The sequence below is a fragment of the Indicator indicator genome, chromosome 8, assembly GCF_027791375.1.
Source record: "Indicator indicator isolate 239-I01 chromosome 8, UM_Iind_1.1, whole genome shotgun sequence".
Classification (NCBI taxonomy): domain Eukaryota; kingdom Metazoa; phylum Chordata; class Aves; order Piciformes; family Indicatoridae; genus Indicator; species Indicator indicator.
Window position 1 is genome coordinate 34785938 of NC_072017.1, and position 23007 is coordinate 34808944.

Below are 23007 nucleotides of genomic sequence, written 5' to 3' on the forward strand. Positions count from 1 at the left end.
TCGAACCTAGTTCTCGTTTCACTGCTCAGTAAATAGAGAGCAACTTCAGTGAAGTGTTAGAATTAGGCTGATCTGAAGCTGATGTGAAAAATGAGTTATTCATGATTTGATAACATGGATAAAGATAGTTCATGTATTATTCATCTGCTGTCATCCAGCCAAAACATAACTCTGTTGATTTCTATCTGAAATACTTAGCCAAAGGTTAAACAAATGCACAAACATCCCAAAGGTTAAACCAATGTGTAGAGTCTTTAAGGTGTTTCTTTCACTCTTTGCAGATGATATTCAAATACGTTTCTATGAAGAGGATGAGAATGGAGGCATGTGGGAAGGCTTTGGAGACTTTTCTCCTACAGATGTACATAGACAGGTAAGTAATAGCATATTTGTCAGTTGTTAATGATTTTTTTTTTTCATCTCTGTAGACCAGTATAATTAGTAAATTAGGTGACAGCATCTATATCCTGTGCTACTTGCTTCTTTTGTTGGTTACTTCATAACAATAATACCATCCTAACTGTTCATGAAAGGTGTATAATAGGTAAGTAGGCAGGTTGTTAGGAACACAGAGTGAGGAAACTGGGAGATAGACTCATTGTCTCAGCGTGCACCAGTGGAAACTGGAGTAGGGTCTGTACAAAGCTCTTAGAGCTCCTGTGACATGCTGGGAAGGCCACAGACTGCATGGTAAATGATGAAGGAGCAAACAGTGCAGTACTAATGTATGTAGTGTGGTGATACTTTGTTTGGAAGTTCTATCTCTCCCCAAAGGCTTTGTGATTCATCCTCAAAAGTTCAACTAAAAACTAAAGTGGAAGCTTATTGTAGCAGCCTTTTGCTAACATTTTTTGTCCCGCCTTGCCCCGAGCTGTGAACCATCTCCTGCAAAATAACAGGAAAGTAAAAGCAAAGTTGTCAAAACCCATGCTCCATGTTCATGTGCCTGTCACTGTTTCCTTCACAGTTTGCCATCGTGTTCAAAACACCCAAGTACCGAGATGTCAATATCACAAAGCCAGCCTCTGTATTTGTACAGCTGCGCCGGAAATCCGATCTAGAAACCAGCGAACCCAAGCCTTTTCTTTACTATCCAGAAATCAAAGGTAATTCACCAAGCATGTGTCCTATGTTGGAAGCAGAAACTGCAGGGTCCCTAGGAATGCTTTTAATGCAATAGGACTTGTTTGGTGAGGGATTCCCCTCCTCCCCCCCAGTGTTATTTTGAGAAAACAGGACACTTGCCTCCTTGTTTTGTGCAGAGCTAATTTCAAAGCAGTAGCTGTGTAATGAGCTTGTAGGTTTGCTGTTAGACTGACAGGCAGGACAGCCAGGAGTATCTTCTTCCTGGTGCTTACTCCCTTCTAGGTTCTTATATGCACACATGCCTGTTGACACAGCAGATGGCACTCTCTTCCTCTGAGCAAAATAATATCTGAGGGTATTTTACTGTCACTGCTCTCAGATGAAACCATAAACCAAAGATCGGTTGGTATCTGGTGGAAAAAGTGTGTAATTTGCAGTTCTCTTCTTTTACTGTCATGCTTCACAACAGCCCTGATGGGTTTGAGTTTTCCAATTGTCTGCACTAATTAAGTAAACCCAAGACACTTCTAAGAGCAGGGCAAGTGCTGTTTCAATCTCTTGTATTAAAGTGTTTGGTAGTCACTTAGCAGAAGCAGAATAGTTGGCATCAAGACCCACTTCCAAAGCCATTAATGAAAGGAAGTTTAACTAGCAGGTCTGTGCCCTTTAAATGTATTGGATGTGAATGGCAGCAGCAATCATGACTTTAAATATCATGATATGGAAATCCTTTGAGGCCCAAGTCAGCTTTGGTGTTTCATTGTACTAAGACAATAATCTTCCTGCTTAACAGTTACCTGCAGGTTATGCTGTTAAATCATAATCTTACCTGTTTTCAGAGCTTAGCTTGGAGCCCTGTTGAAATCAGTACCCTGTTGAACTCTAAAATGTGTGCATCAGTGGTAATGGACAGCTGAGGAGAGCAGGTGGCGGTTGATGTCCAACTGAATCTACTTTACACCTATTAGGATAAAATAGCAGAAAGCTTGGATTCATAGAAACTTCGAGAGCTCAGAGGGTTTTGTATTGGTAATGATTTGGGGAATCTCTTGCACAAGTTTTCTGGCAAGTGTGCAACTGCAGAGTAGGATTGCCAGCTCCGAAGCAAACCTCTTTTTCGTGCCTCTGAACAGAGTACAATTAATTCAATATTATGTGCATGTTTTAATCCCTGTCTGGCTGGGGACTTGACACCAGCTTGTTTCTCAAAGCAATTCTCACTGTTGCATTACATACAAAGCTGTTCTGCTTTCTGGAGCTCTTCTAAAGCACTCTGTATTTTCCTTTATAAACTGGTAAACTTTAGTGCCTACTGTATGCACAGCCTGTTCTGTATGTGACCACCAGTAAGAGCGACTCTCTATCCCACCTATTCCTTCTAACCCAGATAAAGAAGAAGTGCAAAGGAAACGCCAGAAGCTCATGCCCAACTTCTCTGATGGCTATGGAGGAGGTGGTAGCGCAGGAGGCGGTGGCATGTACGGAGCGGGAGGTGGTGGTGCTGGCTCTGGTAAGGCAGCAGTTCTGGGTGAGGAGGCTAAGGGGTTCTGCTCTGAGAGCAGAACAGATGTTTACTTTGGTTTTTTTAAATGGGATGAGGACTTCATTCCCTAGATAGATAAAACCTGACTTTCCTGCCTTTACATAGTGTTACCCATTTTGGTCAAGCCTCTCCTTGTTTTCTAAATATTTCATAACTTCCTTTGCCCTCCTACTTAGATAGAGGGCTCCTGGTGACTTTTTTTTTGTTCTCTGTATGGATAACACCTCTCTGCTTGAGGGAGTCTGAGTCAGGAGTCCATCATACCTTAGCTTTGTTGCTTCTTAGGACTTCAAAGGCACTGAAGTTCATGAGGCAGCTAAGCTAAGTACCATCTTGGGTACTTTAAACAAGCTCTTAAGTATTTCTGGGACCAGGAGTGGAATTTGACAAGTTAACCCTGTTAGTGCAAAGAACTACTGAAAAATGTGAAATACTATATAGTAAATTTTCTCCTATTTTCCATTTTTTGAAGGCAGAGCATATCTAAGATGCATGATCAGAAGAGATTTTCTTTGATTCTCACAGCAGAGCACTAAAATCCTGTAGGCCAGTAAATGTCATCTGAACCACACTACTTTTGCATCCCTTTTTTTAGAGCAAGAGACAGAGCAGCAGTCTTTAAATCTTTGCACATGTTGCTAGCAGCACATCTATAACACACACCACAATACAAAACTATCGTACTCACAAAGATCTGAAAGCATAAGGGGTAGCTGGTGAATTCTCAGTTGGGTTTTAGACAAAGCATGGTGATACTACTTTTGTGTGGTCTTATGGATGTTGGAATAGATAGTGTCACTAGCCAGGCATCCAGAATTTCTTTGGATTTATAAAAGGGTTGGGGCAGAGCTCACCTTCACCCTGGAAAATTTATTTTAATCGTATGGCATAAAGCAGAAGATTGTGGAAAACAGAATTTCAGTTCTTTTGCTTCAGTGTTCTTACAGGTGGTGTTTTCATTCCTCTAGGGTATATTCTATTTAAACCTTAATCTCTTGTTTCTCTTTAGGGTTCAGTTATCCTTCGTATGGATATTCAGCTTTTGGAGGGATGCATTTCCACCCTGGCACAACAAAGTCCAATGCTGGAATGAAACATGGTAACAGTAAAAATGTTGTTCTTGCAACAGCTGAATTGAGTTTGAGGGTCTGTATTGTACAGAGGAGCAAATGTGTCACATGTCTAGCTACGTGTGTTGGGAAAGGCTATTTTTTTCCCCCTAAAATCAGTTTCTTTTCTACAACCTCTGGCAGCAGAGGGGTTTGTGCAGCAGATTATACTGTCTTTGCCTCTCTTTTATTCTTTCCACATCTACCCTAAGAGCTGTGTGCATGTTCCTTTTTACTGCTAACTCCTGAGCAGCTGTTCACCAACACCCTTCCACGTGCTGCTGTATACGTTTCAAGCAGCAGCCCTCTTGCTTGCTTGAACATGCCAATTATAGGTGACCCAAAAACTAGACCAGAGGAAAAGGGATCTTCCTTCATTGCCATAGGCTGGTACTAACTGCACTGTGGCCCTGAGAAATAACTTAAAAGTCAATGGAAAAGATTGTTAATAATAAGGGCATTCTTGGCTCCTTAGGATAGGGAAGTAATTTCAAATCTACTCATTGAATACTCTGTAGTAATATCCAAAGTCTCAGGCATGAAACCCAAAAATAATCGGAATAATTTTGGTAAATTTCCTGGACTTGCATTCTTGTCATGTAGAAAGAGAGGTATATCTGTTGTTGTAAGTTTCTGTTTGGAGCAGAGGCTGTCAGGAGCATCACTTTAGAGCAGGTCACATTGCCATGTCTGTCCGTGGGCACTGGCGTCTAGAGTATTATGGTTCACAAGTGCTTAATGATAACTCCTCCTATGTCAAAGTAAATTTTGGCATTGAGTTCTTCAGGGTTAGGTTTTGGCTAGTTCAACTTTATCACTTGCATAAAAAAGCACCATTACTAGACACTGATGATACTAATTTTTGTTTGAAGGGCTATCAAATAGCACAGCTGAACAAGATGGGAAGTGCTGTAATAAACAAAGTGACAAGTGCGACACGAAACATGATGTGAAAGTGGAAACTATGGAGAGGAGGGAGTACAGGACCTCTGGTGATAATGAGAAGGAGGATGCTGCTTCTTCCTGTACTGAAGTAAATGAAGCAGATTGCAGGTGGCAGGGTAAGTGAACAATTAAATGTATTCAGGGTAGATCAAACTGCAGTGTGGGCCCTGAAACTCCATAAACTTCTGCTTGCTGTTCTCAAAATAGGATAATGCCTCCTGGAGGAAAGAGGAGGCATTCCATTCCCCCAAATCTGAGATAACCCTCTCAGTACATAGTTCTGTAGACAATCTTCCACCGGGTAGCTGAGCTGCTGCTTATCATGCAAGAAGAGATAGCTTGGCCTGCTGGGCAGTGAAGGTACGAAGACAATTCAGCAGTTGACTTGGCAGGCCTTAATGGATGAATAAATGGATGTTGGAGTGATTGCTGCGGTAGTTCTTCCCTGCATTTTAATTGTGAAGCTGCATGCCAAGTAGCATCAAAGGTTTGCATTTGAAATGTAAATGTGCCTGTTCCCATGTGGCAAACACACAGTAAAATAACTCTGCTGGGTAGCCAAGGCTCACACCTCAAACAAAAGGGGAGGCAGGCAGGAGCAGGCAGTAGAAATGGTTTAGCAGCAGAATTGTCAGATGTGTAAAGACTGCAAATCATCCTTTCCCAGGCAGTAAGATGTCTTGTTTCCTGGGCTGTTTCTTTAAAAGCTGATGGTCACTTCTTAAAAGGGTTTGAGTAATCCTGCTTCTTGTAAAATTTAAGAACCCCCCCATAGCTGGACTAGAGAGACATGGTAATGGTAAGGAACCGAGCAGGAAGGGATTTCTGTTCTTGGCTTCTACCAAGTGCAATGTGAACACTTCTGTTGGTCTCTCAGTCAGGGAGAGGGCGTGTTTTCCTCTATCAGCCCTCTGAGACACTTGGTATTGGCTTGGGAAACCAAAGTCATGTAGTAGATGGATTATAGTTGTAAAAACCTCCATGGTTTAACTTCTTGTGGTCTGAGAAACACATATTCCTCAGTTTACTCAGGAGTACCTTGCTGCTTGCAGCTCTTGGGATAAATCACATGACTGATTCAGTGACTAAAATCTGCTGGTATGTGAAGAAATCATGTCCATCTAGTGGTTGCCAAGGAGAGGCCTGAATTCTGAGTAAAAAAAAAACAAATTGTTTTCTAAGTAATGAACATTGTAGGCAGGACTGTTCCTTTTATTTGTCTGTTATAATGACACAAAAAGAGGCCATTTCAAGCTCCAGATCATATGAAGAATACAGTGCAGAGGAACAAGCTCCGTGTTGCTCTGGGCAACCTGATCTAGTTGAGGATGTCCCTGCTTACTGCAGAGAGGGTTGGACTAGATGACCTTTAGAGGTCCCTTCCCACCCAGACCATCCTGTGAATCGCTGAAATAGCGACTGCAGGTTAGAACATTTGGATATTAGACTAAAAGAGGCTGTCTGGTAGCACTTTGAAGGATATCTATTATGTGTGCTTGACAGGGGAAAGCAGGGAGGTTCAGCCTTCAGGTTTTCTGGTCCTTGGAAATGTCCCTGTTGAGAAAAGGGTGAATAACAGCCTGTACCCTAGATATGTATCCTGGACGTAATGTCTGTTTACTGCTGTTACTTAGTGTTAAGAGATAAATAGCAAATACAAACACATCAGCCTGGGCATTTAGTACAGGAACCTCAGTGGTGGATTGGCTAGAACTAGAACCTTCATGGGTACCTGTGTAGATCTTTGGCTTACAGAGGCCACCACAGGCTATCAGGGGTATGGTTCTGACCCAGCCTTCATGCCTGTTGTTTGTGTAGCTGGAATCCCTGGGTGTGCTCTCCATGTGTGTGCTTTAAATTACAGCATCCATTTCAGTTGTTTGCTCTTTCCAGTTTCTAACCTTGCAAAATTTTATAGCAACATGGCACTGTTTGAAGTGCAGGCTGGTCTCAGGTGCTACTGCTTCCCAGAATGCCTGTGGTGGTTTTGAAACTTCACGTTTCGTTTTCACTAGTAGCTTGCTGATAAAGAACCACAAAGATATTGATAGAGCGACCCAGAGTGACTTTTTAGCCTGGAGAAGAGAAGGCTCAGGGGAGACCTCATTGCTGTCTACAACTACCTGAAGGGAGGCTGTAGCCAGGAGGGGGTTGGTCTCTTCTCCCAGGCAACCAGCACCAGAACAAGAGGACACAGTCTCAAGCTGTGCCAGGGGAGGTATAGGCTGGAGGTGAGGAGAAAGTTCTTCCCAGAGAGAGTGGTTGGCCATTGGAATGGGCTGCCCAGGGAGGTGGTGGAGTCACCATCCCTGGAGGTGTTCAAGAGGGGATTGGACGTGGCACTTGGTGCCATGGTTTAGATAGGCATGAGGTGTAGGGTGACAGGTAGGACTCGATGATCCTTGAGGTCTCTTCCAACCTTCTTGATTCTTGATTCTTTTTTTTTTTTTCCACAACTGAGTTTCTTTTCTCCCCTTTTCTCCCTTTTGCTTCCCCACCATGACAGCTTTTTGAAATCTCAGTGATTGTACATTTTATAAATCTAAAATAGGATGCTACAAATCCTGAGCAATATAAACACTGGAATGTTGGTAACAGGCAAAGAGACTCTGTGCTGCTGTAAAGCAGGAAGCCTGCATGTTGTGAGTCGCAGAGGGAGTACCAAGCCCTGCCTGTGTTCTATAGCTTTGCCATGAGTTTCTATGCAAGGTCACTTAGGCTTCTTGTGCCTCAGTTTCTTCAAATCCAAACTACTCAGAACTGCATGGGAGGTACCTTGAAGTGCTCTTTGGACAAGAGTCCTTAGATGTCTTTTGTTTGTATCTAAGCAAATCCGAGGTCCTGTTCCTACAGTCTCTTCCACACAAGTGCACAACAATGCAGTTACTTTGCTGCTACTCAAAGGTAGCTTCCAGGATTTGACTGTTCTCTGGACTCCTGCTGCCTGAACTCTCAGGAGGCAGATACTTTTTCTTCCAAGACACTCATTCCCTGTATCCTTACCTCTCATGAGTAATGAGCAACCTCTCTCAGTGAGTAAGACTTGGTGGGTCTGCACTTAAGCACAGATGCCTCTCAAAAGAAGGTAATGTTGCAAGGAAGACAGCTGAACTGATCAAGACAAAACTTTCTTTCAGATGGTCTGTTCCTGGAGAAGGCCATGCAGCTAGCCAAGCGCCACTGCAATGCTCTCTTTGATTATGCTGTAACTGGAGATGTGAAGATGCTGTTGGCTGTTCAGCGCCATCTCACTGTGGTCCAGGATGATAATGGAGACAAGTAAGTTGGCCTGTGCTTACTGGGTTGAAAGCCACTTTTTGGGTGGCAGAATGGTGCAGTACCCTGTGGGTGGCAATCACGGATGCAGCACTGCTCTGATCAAATAACTATTGGTTTCCTCTGTGCTGTTTGGGAGAGGTACAGCTGTGGTTCAGATATTTTCATTGCCTTTGCAGAGCAGTCACTCTTACCAGACAGTTCCTTGATCCAGTACTTGTCAGAAAGTAGCCTGGCCATTGAGGGGTGTGGCGCTTGTGAGGTGGTTTGCCTTTACTTACAATCTTGACTGACTGTGAAGTGCTGTGCTTGCATCATGACACACAGTTGATGGGGATCCTCAGCTTAGTGCTTGAGGAGAGTGCCCCTGCTTTTTGTTCCATAGGAAGTTTTAAGTTACAGATGCACCAGGAGATGTAGAAACAATAGCCAAAGGATCCATGCACTGACACCAAGCTCATCCCAGAGACTGGTATTTTGCTCTTGCTTACATCAGTACTATGCTGTTACCTTCCAAGAGATTGCAGGGATGTTTGCAGCAGACTTGGCTGCTAACATTTGCTTCTATAATTTGAGCTGAAGTAGAAATCCCCTCTTGTTCCTCTACAGCTATGCAGATTCTCTGGGACTCAGAGTGAAATACAGTGAGGAACTAATGATGAGTAGTCATTTAAAAGCAAATACAATGGAAGTGGCTCTGAACTCATACAAAGATCATCTCTTGAATAAGCAAGTGACATGATCACATCCTCACTTACCAGCTCACAGGCTTTGGTCTGGCCCTGTGCAATCACTTGCTTCCTGAAATTCACAGAATCACAGAATTATCAGGGTTGGAGTTTGAAATCTCAGTTCCAATTGAATCTAGTTCCAATCCCCCTTGCCATGGGCAGGGGTGTCTCACACTAGAGCAGGTTGTTCAGAGCCCTATCCAGCCTGACCTTAAAAAGCTCCAGGAATGGGGCCTCCATCACCTCCCTGGGCCAACCTGTTCCAGTGTCTCACCACCTCATGGTGAAGAACTTCTTCCTAACATCCAATCTAAGTCTACCCACTGAATCCATTCCCCTTAGTCCTGTCACTACCTGACAGTCTAAAAAGTCCCTCCCCAGCTTTCTTGCAGTCCCCTTCAGATACTGGAAGGCCACAATAAGGTTTCCTCAGAGTCTTCTCTTCTCCAGACTGAACAGGCCCAACTCTCTCAGTCTGTCTCCACAGGAGAGGTGCAGTCTTTTGTACAACATCCATATGAGCCTTAATGTGTCCAGCTGGTTGGAAAACTACAAGTGACTGAGACATTCTGTCCCACTGCTCAATTACTCTGTGAGAGGCTACCACTTTAACTCCACTTTCACTTTTCAGTGAAAGTAGCTCTCAGATTACTGATAAAGGACTGCAAAATCAGAGGGTAGCTGATTGCTTTGCTTTCCAATTGGCAACCTAATGTCTGCTTTGAGGAAAGCAGGAACGTGAACAAGGCAGGAGCTAGCAACAAGATCTGCTAGCACTGTGGACAGGACAGCTTCTTTGTTAAAAAACCCACAAGTGAGGAGCAGAGGGAGTATTGAGCAAGTAGAACCTGCATTTAAATATCAACGGTGCCCCACAGACTTGGACTTGCAGAGCATTTCAACAAGTTATAGCAGGTAGTTGCTTTCTTCCTGATTCAAGAAGTAGCTGCAAATATGTAAGGCTCAAGCCTTTCTCCTGAGATGGATTTTAGTTAGTGAGCATGTAATACATCTAAATTACACTGCAGCTTTTTAACACAATAAAGTTTTGGTGACTGTCTTCCAGCTCCCTCACAGGAGCTGGTTAAAAAAAAAAAAATCAAACCTCATAAATCAGTTTCCCTAATTTTCACTTTAATCACTAAAATTATATGGCAAAAGCTATAATTTATTTTTTTTGCTTAAGCCTTCAAAGAAATGTTGCTGTCAACAACTTTGCTCATCTTTCACCAAGGCAGTATGTAAGGAATCAAACAACTTTAGGAGTTGGTGTTGTGTTTAATGGCTTTAAGACTTGTGATTGGTACCTGTGTTCAGTGGGCACTTGGTGACGCCAGCTGGTACTGCATCTCATCGAATCATAGAGAGGTCCAGACTGGAAGGGACCTCCAAAGGTCATCCAGTCCGACCTCCTTGCAGTCTGCAGAGACATCTCCAACCAGATCAGGTTGCCCAGGGCCTCGTCCAGCCTCACCTTGAATATCTCCAGGAGAGGGGCCTCCACCACCTCCCTGTTCCAGTGTTCTACCACCCTCATAGTGAAGAACAACTTCCTGATATCCAATCTAAATCTGCTCTTCTCTAGTTTGAAGTTATTGCCCCTTGTCCTGTCACTGCAGGCCTTTGTAAACACTCTCTCCCCATCCTTCCTGTAGGCCGCAATCAGGTACTGGAAGGCTGCTATTAGGTCTCCCTGGAGCCTTCTGCTCTCCAGGCTGAACACCCCCAGCTCCCTCAGCCTTTCCTCGTAGCAGAGGTGCTCCAACCCCCTGACGATTTTCATGGCCCTCCTCTGGACCTGTTCCATCAGGTCCATGTCCTTCCTGTATTGAGGGCTCCAGACACAGTACTCCAGGTGAGGTCTTAACAAAGCAGAGCAAAGTGGCAGAACCACCTCTCTGGATCTGCTGGCTATGCATCTTTTGATGCAGCCCAGGATGTGATTTGCCATCTGGGCTGCAAGATCACACTGTCTGCTTGTGTCCAGCTTCTCATTCATCAGCACCCCCAAATGCCTTTTCACAGGGCTGCTTTCCAGGAGTGCCACCCCTCTCCAGAAGCCCAATGGTGTTAGGGCCCTGGGCTGTGCTGGAATGCATTTTGTCCTGTAGGACTGTGTATGAAATGGAACCAACTGCCCTCTCACTGACATTTGTGACGCTGAGGGTCATGGGTTAGCAGCACACTTGGTAGAGTTCAGTTAATGGCTGGAATCAATGCTCTTAAAGGTCTTTTCCAGCCTGAGTGATTCTGTGATTCCATGATGGATAGTTAGCATGTCTTCACAGCACCACTGGCAGGGCAAAATTAAGATAGGCACTCTAGGAAAGAGAACTAAAGGCAACAGAGGAACAAATTTATTTCTGAAGGTGAGATTTGGAAATCAAATGTGAGCATGAGAGCTTAATAAGAAGCATCTACCAGAGAGCAGACAACCAGCTCATTTATGTTAGTGGTGGGACTGTTAGAACAGTACAGGAGAGCTGAGGGAGGGAAAGTGTTACGGTATTGCCTGTGGCAGTACCCTGTCTATGGCAGGACCTTTGAGGGTGAGTTTGGTTTAGAAAAATTTTAATTTTTTTTTTCCCATTTTTAAAATACTTCCTGGTTTTGAGTGTCTCAGTCTTAATTTCAGGATCACTCTGTGCCACAGCTGGCAAGGAACTTTGTTTTCTTTGTTTTATTTTTCTGGTGGAAGTGTAGATGTATTCAGCAAACGCACCACATGTCCTGCATTGATGTTGTGTGTCAGCAGAAATATGCTAAAAAGATGAACCCAGAGGTTGGCCAGCATCTGTAAAAGGGAGAGCTTGCCAAACATGCTTCAAAAAAAAAAAAAGGCATGTCTTGGAAATGAGATCTGAAGGGAACCAGAGAAATGGAGCTCTGCTGGGGCAAGGTGATGAGTTTAACGACCTGCTTTTTTCATGGTGATGCTTGCAGTAACAGCCACTCTGCTCTGGAGAAGAGCAGGGGAAAGGCCATTGCATTAACCCAGTAGAAGTGGTAAAGTGTCCTGCTGTGCGATGGCTTATGCCCCAAACCAGATTTTTCCTTTGGCCACTGCTGCAGATCCTGTGGCTGTTAGTCACAGAGCCTGAGCCCTTACTCATTTTTCTGCCTGAAAACGAAGAAGAAACCACAGATCTGGGGAAACCCCCAAGGGAAAATCTGCTCTGGTGGCAGAGAGGCCTGTGGAAATTCTGAAGGAAAGTTTTGACAGGAAGAGGCCTTCATGTGCTGCAAAATTCAAAGCATGGGAAAAAAAGCAAACCAGCAAAAGAATCTGGGGATTTCAGTGAGTTCTGAAACAATTGCTTTGTACTACAAATTGTTAGACCAGCAGTTAAGTTACTCTCAGGACCAGCAAAAGCCATCCTGAGCTTGCTTTTGTGACTGAAGGGTGAAATACAAGTTAGGACCTGAGTACCTTTTTTTATGTTGGGATTCGATTTAGGTGCTGATATTTAATGCTGAAACATGACCAGTTGATTAGTATCCAATCAGATCTACAGCACAACCATAACATTTTTATAGTAAGTTTTAAAATAATGTTAATTTTTTTTTTTGTTGTTTCAGTGTCCTTCATTTAGCAATTATCCACCTTCATACTGAGCTGGTGAAGAACCTCTTGGAAGTGATGCCTGATTTGAATTACAATGACATCATTAACATGAGAAATGACCTCTACCAGGTGGGTAGCTGTGGTGGGATAAGTGGTGTCGATTGTTCTGCCGGTTATGAAGAAATTGCACAACTTGCTCTCTGTTTTACTTCTCTTAGTTTGACTAAGCCCAGATCAGGCTGCAATGCAAAGCAGTTTAGAAGCACCATGAGACGTTGTAAGGTGGTGGAAGAGCAAGGACATGTTTTCACTGGTTTAGTTTGTAACTGCCCTTGATGTTAACAGGTTTCCATGGGTTAATCGTTAGAACAGACTGAAAATAAGAAATTCTTCAGTTCGTGTCTTTGTTATTTAGCTTCCCTGTTATGAAATCAGCAGTGTGGATTATGGTGTACCAACTGTGGGCTCTTTCCACCACATGATAACTCAGGATCATGAGTCAGTTGCTGCATCATCAGTTCTCTGTAGGCCTGTGGAAGCCCTTCCTGTAGCCCAGAATGGATCTGTGCCAGTCACATCAGCACCAAGATTTCCCTTTCGTTTTTAGATTCACGTTTTAGCAAAACAAAACCAAAAAATACCCCATTCCCATGCCTTTTACCTAGTAGGAAAGAACTCTTAACTACCAGGCACAATTCTGTCTCATCAGCCCAATCTATGACAGAGCCTGAGCTTTTTGTACTGTAACTCAGGCTTTAAAAAGAGCTGGGGAAACCTGCCTGGAAAAAAAAGTCTTTTCACCTGTGCACACCCTTAGGCTATCCCAAAGGTAACCAGCAGGACATTACAGGCAGCACTCTGGCACATGGGTTGTTTCTGTTGCTGTGAGCAGCAAAGGCAGGTTTTTAGCCTACACAAGTAATTCCAGAGGGTTTAAATTATTGGGGTTTTGTTGTTGTTTCCTTTCACGTTTCATTTTTCTGTTAATATAAAGCAAATTTGAAATGTAAAGGCTGCTGAAAGCCACCAGAAGGTTCTGAATTGAGTTCTGTGCCCTTTGTTGAACAGAAAGAGGAAGCAAAGCTGTGCTCCATGAAAGAAATAAACCTCTAACCAGGACCGCTACAGCTGTCCTGCCTTCTGCTTAAGCTAGTGGTGGGAGGGACGTAGACTTGGGCTTCTCTACATGTGATCTGAAAGCTGACTCTTACATGGACCTTATAGATTCAGTAATTAACTGCAAATATGTTGACAGATTTATTGACAAGCACAAGCTCATTGTGCACAGCTGGAATTAGTCAGTTTTTATAGTCCTCTGTTAATATAAGGATAATGAGGTAGAGATGGAATCTTGTGCCATTTTTAGATTTAGAGTTGAAAGTACAATTTCCCAAACCTTACTGGAATGCTTACTGTTTCAGTACCTTTCTGAGCATGTCGTACGTGATGCTGTTCAGTGGGAAGCCTGTCTAGAAGTAGCACACAAGCAGCCTGGGGAAACCTCTGGGCCCCAGAGCTTCTGGGTGCTGCAGGTGTCCGCACAAACCTGCAGAAGATGCAGATAGAGTCTGCTGGCTGGACACACACTGCCTGAGTGCATAAGTGCAGGGTTTTCTTCTGGGCAGTTATTCTGAAGGATAAGGAAATCCTAAGGCCAAGGCTGCAAACCTCCCACTCTGGAGCAACACTAAAGTACAGTCCAGTGCCAAAGGCAGTTTGAGCAAGCCCTGGGAAGTGTGTGTGCTCCCTCTGTGCCATGAACTTGGCTGTGGGGCAGCTGGAATCACCTTGTGATGTCTGGAGGGCACAGGGCTTATCTCATTCTACAAGTCCCCTGCACTACAACACTCAAATAGCCAGATGAGTGCCCTGGCTTACAGAGTAGGCAACATCTTTAAAGGTTCCTCTTAAAGCCTAACTGCTGACACCACCAAGGCAGCTTTTATTTCCTTCTTAGTCAGTAGGAACCCTGTTTTGCAGTGTGCAGTAGCAGAAAACGTGTACACACCCACAAGCTTTTCATTTGTTAGCCTTCTTGCACTGGCAGCTTCTGTGTGCTTCAGTGATTTCTGTAGAAGAGATGTAGCTCTTGCTTATCTCATGGTTTGCTTCTCTCCCTTCTAGACCCCCTTGCACCTGGCAGTGATCACAAAGCAGGCAGAGGTGGTACACGACCTGCTGAAGGCTGGAGCAGATGTCAGCCTGCTGGATCGCCATGGTAATTCTGTCTTACACTTAGCTGCTACTGAAGGAGATGACAAGATTTTGAGTCTGCTTCTCAAGCATAAGAAGATACCTCCTATGATCAACCTTTTCAATGGTGAAGGTATGGAAAGATAATGGGTATAAGTTTACACTTACCTACTGGACAAGCACATCTCCATTCCTGACAACACTGTTCTACACAGGTAGACACAGACCTTGGAAACAGCATCCTTCCCTATTTGTATGTGCTGCCTTGGGTTTTTTATGTCTGCTGTTCCAGATGAGAGAACACAGGTGTGTAGGTTTTCTGGTCAGACAAAGTTGGTCACAGCACATGACACAGTATGGATTTGAATTTTTGTTCCTGCATATTGCCTTCAATCTCACAAATAGGCACTGGGCTCCTCCTGAGATACTTTATGCAACCACTGCAGAATCCCCCAGAAGAAAAGGTTTCCTCCCCTCTAGTCAATGAAATCCCCTCAAAAACAATTTCTGGACCAGTGTTGAGTTTCATATCTGATACTTGTCACCAAACAGAGCCTATGAACAGCCACAAAGATATGATTATCCCATTTTTAGTGGCACAAAGGTCATCTGAATTTAGTAGATTGTAAAATGTCTGACCTAAAAATGTCATTATGGGATTCATAAAAATTGGGAAACTCCTCAGGGAGGGAGGATTTTCTTTTAGATTGTTTGGGACAGTTTCTGTTCGGTTGCTTCTTTTTCTAAATACTAGGCTTTATTGCTCTCTGGAGCTAATGCAGATGACCTTTGAGGTGATAGCCCAGTGTGACCTTACAGGAAGAGGATGCTAAAATACATAATTATTCCCCAGACTGTCTCTAGAAGAGATCTTCAGTAGCAGATGGGGCCAGTGCAGGGTACTAAACCTACTTGTTTAGTACCAAGATGCAGATTTTTTTTTTAAGGCTACTGTCCTTTGAGGCAAAGAGATGTTCCAGGTTAGCTCTTCAGTTCCTGCCTTGCCTTGCACCTCAGAAGAGGTTGATTGATTTGTTTCTGAAATTTTTGTAAATGCATTGCTGGGACTTGTCATCAATGACACTAGTTCAAATTTCTGCAAAAAGAACATTTTTATTAACACAAGCCCAAATAAATCACTTCTGCTCAGGAAGCTACAGTAACTCTCTCTCATGGAACAGTTCTCATAAATGCAGCCACTTCAGAGCTCGTAACTTTGACGTGTTTGTCATGTATTAATGCACAGATGGATGGGTTGTGTTTTGTGCAGGTCTCTGTGCAGTTCACATGGTGGTGATGGCGAACAGCCTGTCCTGCCTCAAACAGCTGATTGCTGCTGGCGTTAACGTCAATGCTCAGGAACAAAAATCTGGACGAACTGCATTGCATTTAGCTGTGGAACAAGAGAACATCCCTTTGGCAGGCTGCCTTTTGCTTCAGGTAAGGGTAGAATTTATTTCTTCCAGGTCTTTCTATTTAGACATTTAAAAGCACTTGAAAGTCCTTCAGAGGACCAGAAGTGTAAGGGCTTTTCCTGTTTATTAACATGATTACTTAAATTGGTATAATGGCAAAATTATTGCTAATGTTATTCATTACTTCTTCACTGCTGGGGAACCTTTTGACAGGGTGAGGAATTTGCAGTCTGTGACCCTGACCGGACCACATGTGCTGTGTTTTAATTTGCCCTGAGTAATCCCAGCAGCCAGAAAAACCACTCATGAACAAGTTAATCACTTCATCTCCGTGAAGTAGGATGTGCATAAAGAGATATGTATATATCTATAAATACTTGACTCACCTCTTTAACACCTTAATCTTTGTGTGCTTAACTCTACACACCCACAGCTGGCTGCAGTAGTTTTCCTCTGCATCGCTGCAGGGACATGCCAGCAGCCTGCCTGTTCTGCAGTGCAGCAGGGGCAGACTCCTCTCTCTGCACACCAGTTCAGGCTGTTGGTAGAACTATGACACAGGGTGCAGTGTGGCTTTTACCCTCCTAATCTGTTTGAGTCTATACGCTGTGACACCCTCTGTTCCTGCAGCAGACAGTTTGGTTTCCTTTCCAGTTCCTTTCTGTTCAGACAATGATTGGAGTTTTCATGCACACAGGTGTGGAATGGTGCTTATTTGCACATTGGCCATGTTTGTGCAGCTGTACTGTATAGATGAGGAGCACTTTTCTTTTTGTCATTCAATAAACAGGGTGATGCAGATGTGGACAGCACTACATATGATGGGACAACTCCACTTCACATAGCAGCTGGAAGGGGCTCTACGAAATTGGCAGCAGTTCTCAAAGCAGCAGGTACGAAAATAAATATTTGCTGGAGAGCTTGCTTTCACGGGGCTAATTCAGATTAGAAGGCTGCAAGCAGAGAGGAAGGAGCCTGTGCTCTTGTGTGATGAGCAGGAGAAATCAGCTGTTGGAGCTTGGTGCGTTGTGCTCAGGATGTCCTCCTCTGGTGCCCTTTAGCACCATCTACTGGCTAAGCCACCACAGGGTTAGTCAAGGAAAAAGCACTCTTGGAAGTTTTTTGAATATTTCTTGTGTAGTTTTTTTATAGCCAAAGCAGCAGAGAGGAGACCTTGTTACATAATTGGGATAAGTGTTGGGCTGCTTTAAAACCAGGGAAAAAAAATAGGTCACTGGAAGATGAGCTCATTAGTGTCTCCTGTTTCCTATCATTGTGGAAGAATAAGTTTTGAATATTTATGAGAACATTTTGTCAATGGTATTTAGATCTGGTTTTTTTCCCTTTGAAAACAGAAATCCAAGCCTCCCCTTCATCTGGTGCTGTGCTTGGTCTTTTAATCACACCCTCAAGTTCTCTGACAATATAAAAAGAAGGAGCCCAGCTCAGTTCATCAGCTGCATGCTAGGCTGAGTGAGAGCCCAAAACAGGGCGGAAGTCACTTCATGTGGTCATAGCTCACTTTCTGGGCCCTAGCTCTTGACCTCCCATTCTTTCCCTCTTTATAACAGAGAAGCAGCATTATGCAGAGATGGGACAGCATTTAACTTTTATTGATTAAAAAAAAAGTTATTCCCTGACTTAGGCATAGATGTAAGATATAGTTTTGCTTGAGTAGCTAAATTAGCAGATTGGCCATTCAGAACTTAAATACATATTCGAATACTGAGAAAAACAACTTGCAAATTTTTTTTGCACACTTGTTTTCTAGGTGCAAATCCCCACATTGAGAACTTTGAGCCATTGTTTGATCTAGATGATGTGAAAGATGATGATGAAGGGATTGTGCCTGGAACAACACCCCTGGATATGGCAGCCAACTGTGAGGTATGGAGTCTGGGTCTTTTGGGTTTGTTATTTTAATAGTAAATGATAGTTCAGCCACTTCCCTTCACTGCATCTAGTTATATCACTGCTGAAAAGTTACACATTTCCTGTCAAAAATGAAACTAATTCAGCCACAGGAAGCCCCCAGGAAATAGCAGTGGAAGAAAGCTCCACTTAACAGACTGCTTCCACTGAACTGGACTGACCAGGCACATCTTGAAACAGCTCCACTCCAGCTGTCAGTCTGGAAAAGTATGGAGCTGATGGGGCAGCTCATAGTGGAAGGCCCATGCGAGGGGACACTCCCTAGTGGTTTCTTTGCTGCATCTTCATCAGAATTGCAGACTTTGGGCATAGGGAAGATATTCTTGTAGCCTGCAGAAATGGTGGTTAGGCTGTACAGTCCATGCTTCTCATGCTGATGCTGGGAGCGTATGGTACAAGTAGTCAGCATCTCTGATCACATGGAGCGGGGGAGTGGTACCAGCTTTTGGTGAAGATCTGTCTCCAGCTTTGTTTTAAATCCCTAGCTGGAGACAGTATCTTCTCCCTTAGCCACTGCTACTGCCACTTACTGCAACGACTTCCTTCTGTGTCTTGAAAAACAGTTGCCAAGTGACAGAGATAAAGGACAAGGAAGATTAACTTCAAGATTTCTCCCTTGAGCTTCGTACAGGTCTTCTACAGTATTTTTAGTCATACTGGTCTCAGGACAGGAAAAACTGTCCCCTTAGAGATGGAAGTAGGGTTTTATACAATACCAAGACTTGTCAGGATACTTGAACACTGCTAACTACTGACTTCATTCCTTTAGGTGTATGACATACTCAATGGCAAACCCTATGAGTCAACCGTGGGTTCGGAGGACTTACTGAAACAAGGTAACAGCTCAAAGGACTTGGCAGTACCCCTCTACTAATTGAGTACTGAAAGTGTACTTACAGAAGACATTGCCCTGCACTAGCTTGGTAACTGAACTGAAGAGGGGAAAGAGATTCCCTCCTGCCCCCTTGATCACAGAATGACCATGATCTTGCTAAGAGGCAGGTCAGAAGGAGAGGGAGTATATTTTCAGTATTGCACCAATACAGCAGTAAGCACTGACACTGATGGACACTAAATTGCTTTTGTATTTGGCTTTGTTTCTGCTTAGAAATGAAGTGGTACATGATTTGGATAAATAATAAGCTAACGTAACTCTGTTCCCCAGGACGCTTAAGAGATCTGAACGAAGGTTACAAGATGCAGCTGTACAAACTATTGGAAGTGCCTGATCCAAACAAAAACTGGTCCACTCTAGCACAAAAACTGGGTCTTGGCATACTGAATAATGCCTTCAGCTTGAGCCCTTCCCCGTCAAAAACCCTACTAGACAACTACGAGGTAATGTGGCTGGAACAGCTTATAAAGAACACTCACACGCACAGAGGATGCTATCGTCCTGCACAGTGAGACAGGCTTTAGCCTTTGTTTAGCCATCATGCATGATGGTGAGCATCCGCTGTCTTCTCTCCTAGGTTTCTGGTGGCACAGTTCAAGAGTTGATGGCTGCTTTGAGACAGATGGATCACACAGAAGCCATTGAAATCATTCAGAAAGCACTATCCCTCTCACAATGCCCATCTCACCTGGAGGACAACACAGCAGAAGCTCTTCTGTCATCATCACCATCACTCACCTTTGCAAATGGAGAGACAGGTAAAATTGATAGCAAAACATCAAGAGCTAATTACTTGAAATTTAATTTAAAATTTTAGATTTAATGAATTTTTGAAAAATTTAAGACTTGTTTTTCAATGTTTACACCCTTCTTCCTCCACTTTTGAGTGCTGATAGGTCACACCTTCTTACACGGAATGCCCAAGCTGCTTACCTGTTTCAGAAGTTCTGCAGCACCACTTTCTCGCTGTAGATGTTTGCTAGGCCTAGAAGAGAGGGGGAAATGGGCCCCTTGAGTCAGTAGCCCTGCACTGCAGTATTGATAACTGCCTCCCTTTTCTAAACCAGACATCTGCCACTGACTGCTGGCAGCTCCCTGGCTGTACTGGGGAGAAGTTTCAAAAGATCAGCTAGGTGGTGATCTCCTAGGCCTGCACAGGTGCCGTTACCTTTTGACTTCCCCCAACCCCCATATCTGGATAAGTAAAAATGTTTGGGGTTCATAAACTTCTGGGTTAGAGTGGAGTATTAAATTTCTCCTTCTGTGGTGTGGCACACCAAAATGGCCCAGGGTTCAGCAGGCAAGAGAAATGGGGTATGGTTTTAGGCTACAAGAGACCTCTAGCAGTCACACAGTCCCAACTACCTCCTCAGAGCAGGACCAGTATGACATTACCTGGGGTTGCCACTGTCCTTTCCAGTTGAGTTTTGATCATCTTCCAACGCCAGAGGTCCTACAGTGGCTTTGGCCAGGAGACCCCAGCAGAAAAACAGAGGCTGTGATAAGGCAATAAATTATCAGGGATGTTCAGTCCTGCTGGACCATGTTAAGTAACAAAAACATCTGTTTTATCCTGTTGTCCTGTTCAAACCCCAGTAGTGCTGCCAGCACCATAATGTGGAAACTTACAGCCTAGTGAAAATAGTGTAGATATTTCTGGAAAGAGAAGTAGAGCCACCACAGTAACTCCAGCCAGTTTAGTCTGTTCAGTCACAGAGTGAGTCTTTGTACCTATCCAAATGTGCTAGTACATGTATCACTTCTTCAGATCAATTTTGAAGGGTAGGAGAGGTTCTGCTGCTTAACAGCATGAATGGACTGCATCACATCATTTATTTTAAGATGGTTGTTTAGGAAAATGCTGATCTCAAATATTCTGGGCACTGCTCTAGTCCCACTGAGCCCACATCCTGCCTTCAACCCAGATCCTGTTGTCTTTGTTGATCTTGCACACACAACAGCTGTTGCTGACTTTTTTGTGTTTCAGACTCACTTTACTAGGTGAAAATTGTTCAAGTACTTGTCTCAAAAAGAAATTTGTAAGTGAAATAACATGAGAAGGTTTTAGGAGTCTCATCATGAAGGTGTCTGCTTGCACAGGGCCTGAGAACTGAGAACCTTTCGCCCTGCTGCTGCCACATTGTCCTGACTCATGCAGTGACAGTATTGGTGGCAGCAGATCACCAGGCTTCTCATCCCATCCAAGCTCCAGCTGATCCCTGCCAGCAGTGCCTCAGATGCCTTGGTCAGCTGAAGACATTCCACACAGCTTTTCCTGTCATGATCCATGAAGCTGGAGTTCCTAGAGAAAAGCTTCATCCCTCAGTGTGTGTTCCTTAAGCTCTTTTGAAAGCAGCATCGCTGAGGCAACACACATAATGCATTTTCCTTTTCTTTCCCCCTCAGGCAAGCTCTGTAACAGCAAATTTCAAGACAGTGACAGCATGTGTGACAGTGGTGTGGAGACCTCCTTCCGCAAACTGAGCTTTACTTACTCAGACTCTCTGAGCAGCAAGTCAGCAGTGACACTTAGCAAAGTGACCCTGGGCTACAGACAGGAAAGCTCAGTGCAAAGCAGTTACATAGCCAACTAGTAACAATCAATTAGGAACGTGCAGTCACAGGAGCAAATGTGACAACTCTATCAGTGTCATCCCAGCCAGAGGGAAGTGAATTTACAGCCAAAAGCACACTGGAAGAACCATACATGGACCTGAACCAATGGCAGCTTCAGCAGAAGCCTCCTAGCCATTGCTTCCTTCCACAAGTACACTTGACTGTATTCCTTTACAAGCCATAGCCAATAACCAGGGCTCTGCTGCTGCAGTAATACCCAGGTCTGGATGCTGAGTGACTGATGGAGCCCTTCTGATTTGACAGGATTTTCTCTGATAGATGAAAGTCACTCCCTATTAATGCATAATACCAGCTCACTTCATAAAACAAGGTAAGGCACAGAGCAATCAAAGGACATGTTCTAGCTGCTCTCTATGATTTTTGCAGCACAGTTGCATGAAAAAAAGTTCATAAAATAGCTGGCTAAGAAAAAATCAATACTTTAATCACAACAATGACAACTCAGAAAAGAGAATCCTAAAGAAAAAAATCTTGTATATTTCAAATAATGTATTTAAACTTCACTTCAGTGCCTCTTAGTCAAAAAAAATTTCAAGCTTGACATTTTCTTATTTGTAAATAGTAGGGGGGGGGTTTAATGTCTGTTCCTTAAAAGTGCTTTTTAAATGCTTATTTTTATTTTACTTTTATAATAAAAAGCCAAAATTAAATCTTGCCTACACTTGCTGTAATTTTTACCTAACTTTCAAGCAGAGTTATTGAAGCTTTAGGCATTTATAGGAAACTGATGCTGATATGCAGTGCCAAAGGCACATGGATTTTTGTTCAGTTAATGCATTTGTGCAGTGTTCTCTTCACATTCCAGCTGCAACAGAAACAGGCAAAGGTTCTCCTGTTCTGGAGGTGGAGAAGCTTTTTGAGCCCTCACAGAGCTGCTGGCTAAGTCAAACACCTGCTGCCACCAATTCCAGCACAACTGCCAGAGGGTTGGCAGAGACTTTTGTTGAGGTTTCTACAATCCTGCAGGCCACCAGGGCATCCTGGCTGTTGATTCACACCTTTTAGCCTTCTTTCTGAACAGCTCTGCTTTTAAACTACCAGAAGACACCTGGGTCTGCATTTTCTTAAGCTCCTCCTGACAAAATGCTGGATAATATCTATTCATCAGGTTAGTGATGATGCAAGGAACAGCATGACAATGCCCCCTAGGACCTGTGTATTCAAGTGCTTTAAGTGGCAGTCTGGCAGCTTCTTTCCTTGCAGCTTCTCTGTTTCAGTCTATTCAGCAAAAAATATTTTGGTCTTTTCTTCTCCCCCCCTTTGTTTAAAAATGGAAAAATACTAATTGAAAAAGTATTCTCACTAATTCAAACAAGAACACCAAGTTTTCTCCATCTACATTAACCCCTAGCACCTTAAGTATGATGTAACTCAGTCCTGGGATTGCTTTCAGCACAGGAGAGTAGCATGTGGGCCTCACTACACCTTGTAGCACAAGGTATTTTTTCCGTATTCCATATCATATCACCTCTGAGGAAACAAAACTGAGAAGGGTATTCACTCACCAAGTTCTAAAAATTGGGAATCACTTGGGGTTATTTTTAAGATCTATGCATGAACAGCAGCAAGAGTTTCTGGAGGCAAGTTGTTTTGATTAGAAGTTTCAGGAGAAGTTGTCCAGTAAGCTGTCAGGCTCCTATTGTCTCAGAGCAGGACATCACTTCCTGGATGGACAGAAGT

General features: G+C 43.5%; 1 protein-coding gene across 1 annotated transcript in view; it reads left to right on the forward strand.

Moving 5' to 3' along the window:
* NFKB1 (nuclear factor kappa B subunit 1) overlaps positions 1-21452 on the forward strand; it is a 48525-nt gene extending 27073 nt beyond the window's left edge. The window contains exons 9-23 of the mRNA XM_054383276.1: positions 282-373; positions 968-1106; positions 2474-2596; positions 3639-3728; positions 4611-4799; positions 7821-7962; positions 12270-12384; positions 14380-14581; positions 15719-15888; positions 16654-16756; positions 17635-17750; positions 18565-18631; positions 18961-19133; positions 19268-19448; positions 21097-21452. Coding sequence (XP_054239251.1) covers positions 282-373; positions 968-1106; positions 2474-2596; positions 3639-3728; positions 4611-4799; positions 7821-7962; positions 12270-12384; positions 14380-14581; positions 15719-15888; positions 16654-16756; positions 17635-17750; positions 18565-18631; positions 18961-19133; positions 19268-19448; positions 21097-21284 — 2090 coding nt within the window. The 3' untranslated portion in view covers positions 21285-21452. The remainder of the gene's footprint in view (positions 1-281; positions 374-967; positions 1107-2473; positions 2597-3638; positions 3729-4610; positions 4800-7820; positions 7963-12269; positions 12385-14379; positions 14582-15718; positions 15889-16653; positions 16757-17634; positions 17751-18564; positions 18632-18960; positions 19134-19267; positions 19449-21096) is intronic.
* The last annotated feature ends 1555 nt before the right edge of the window (positions 21453-23007 follow it).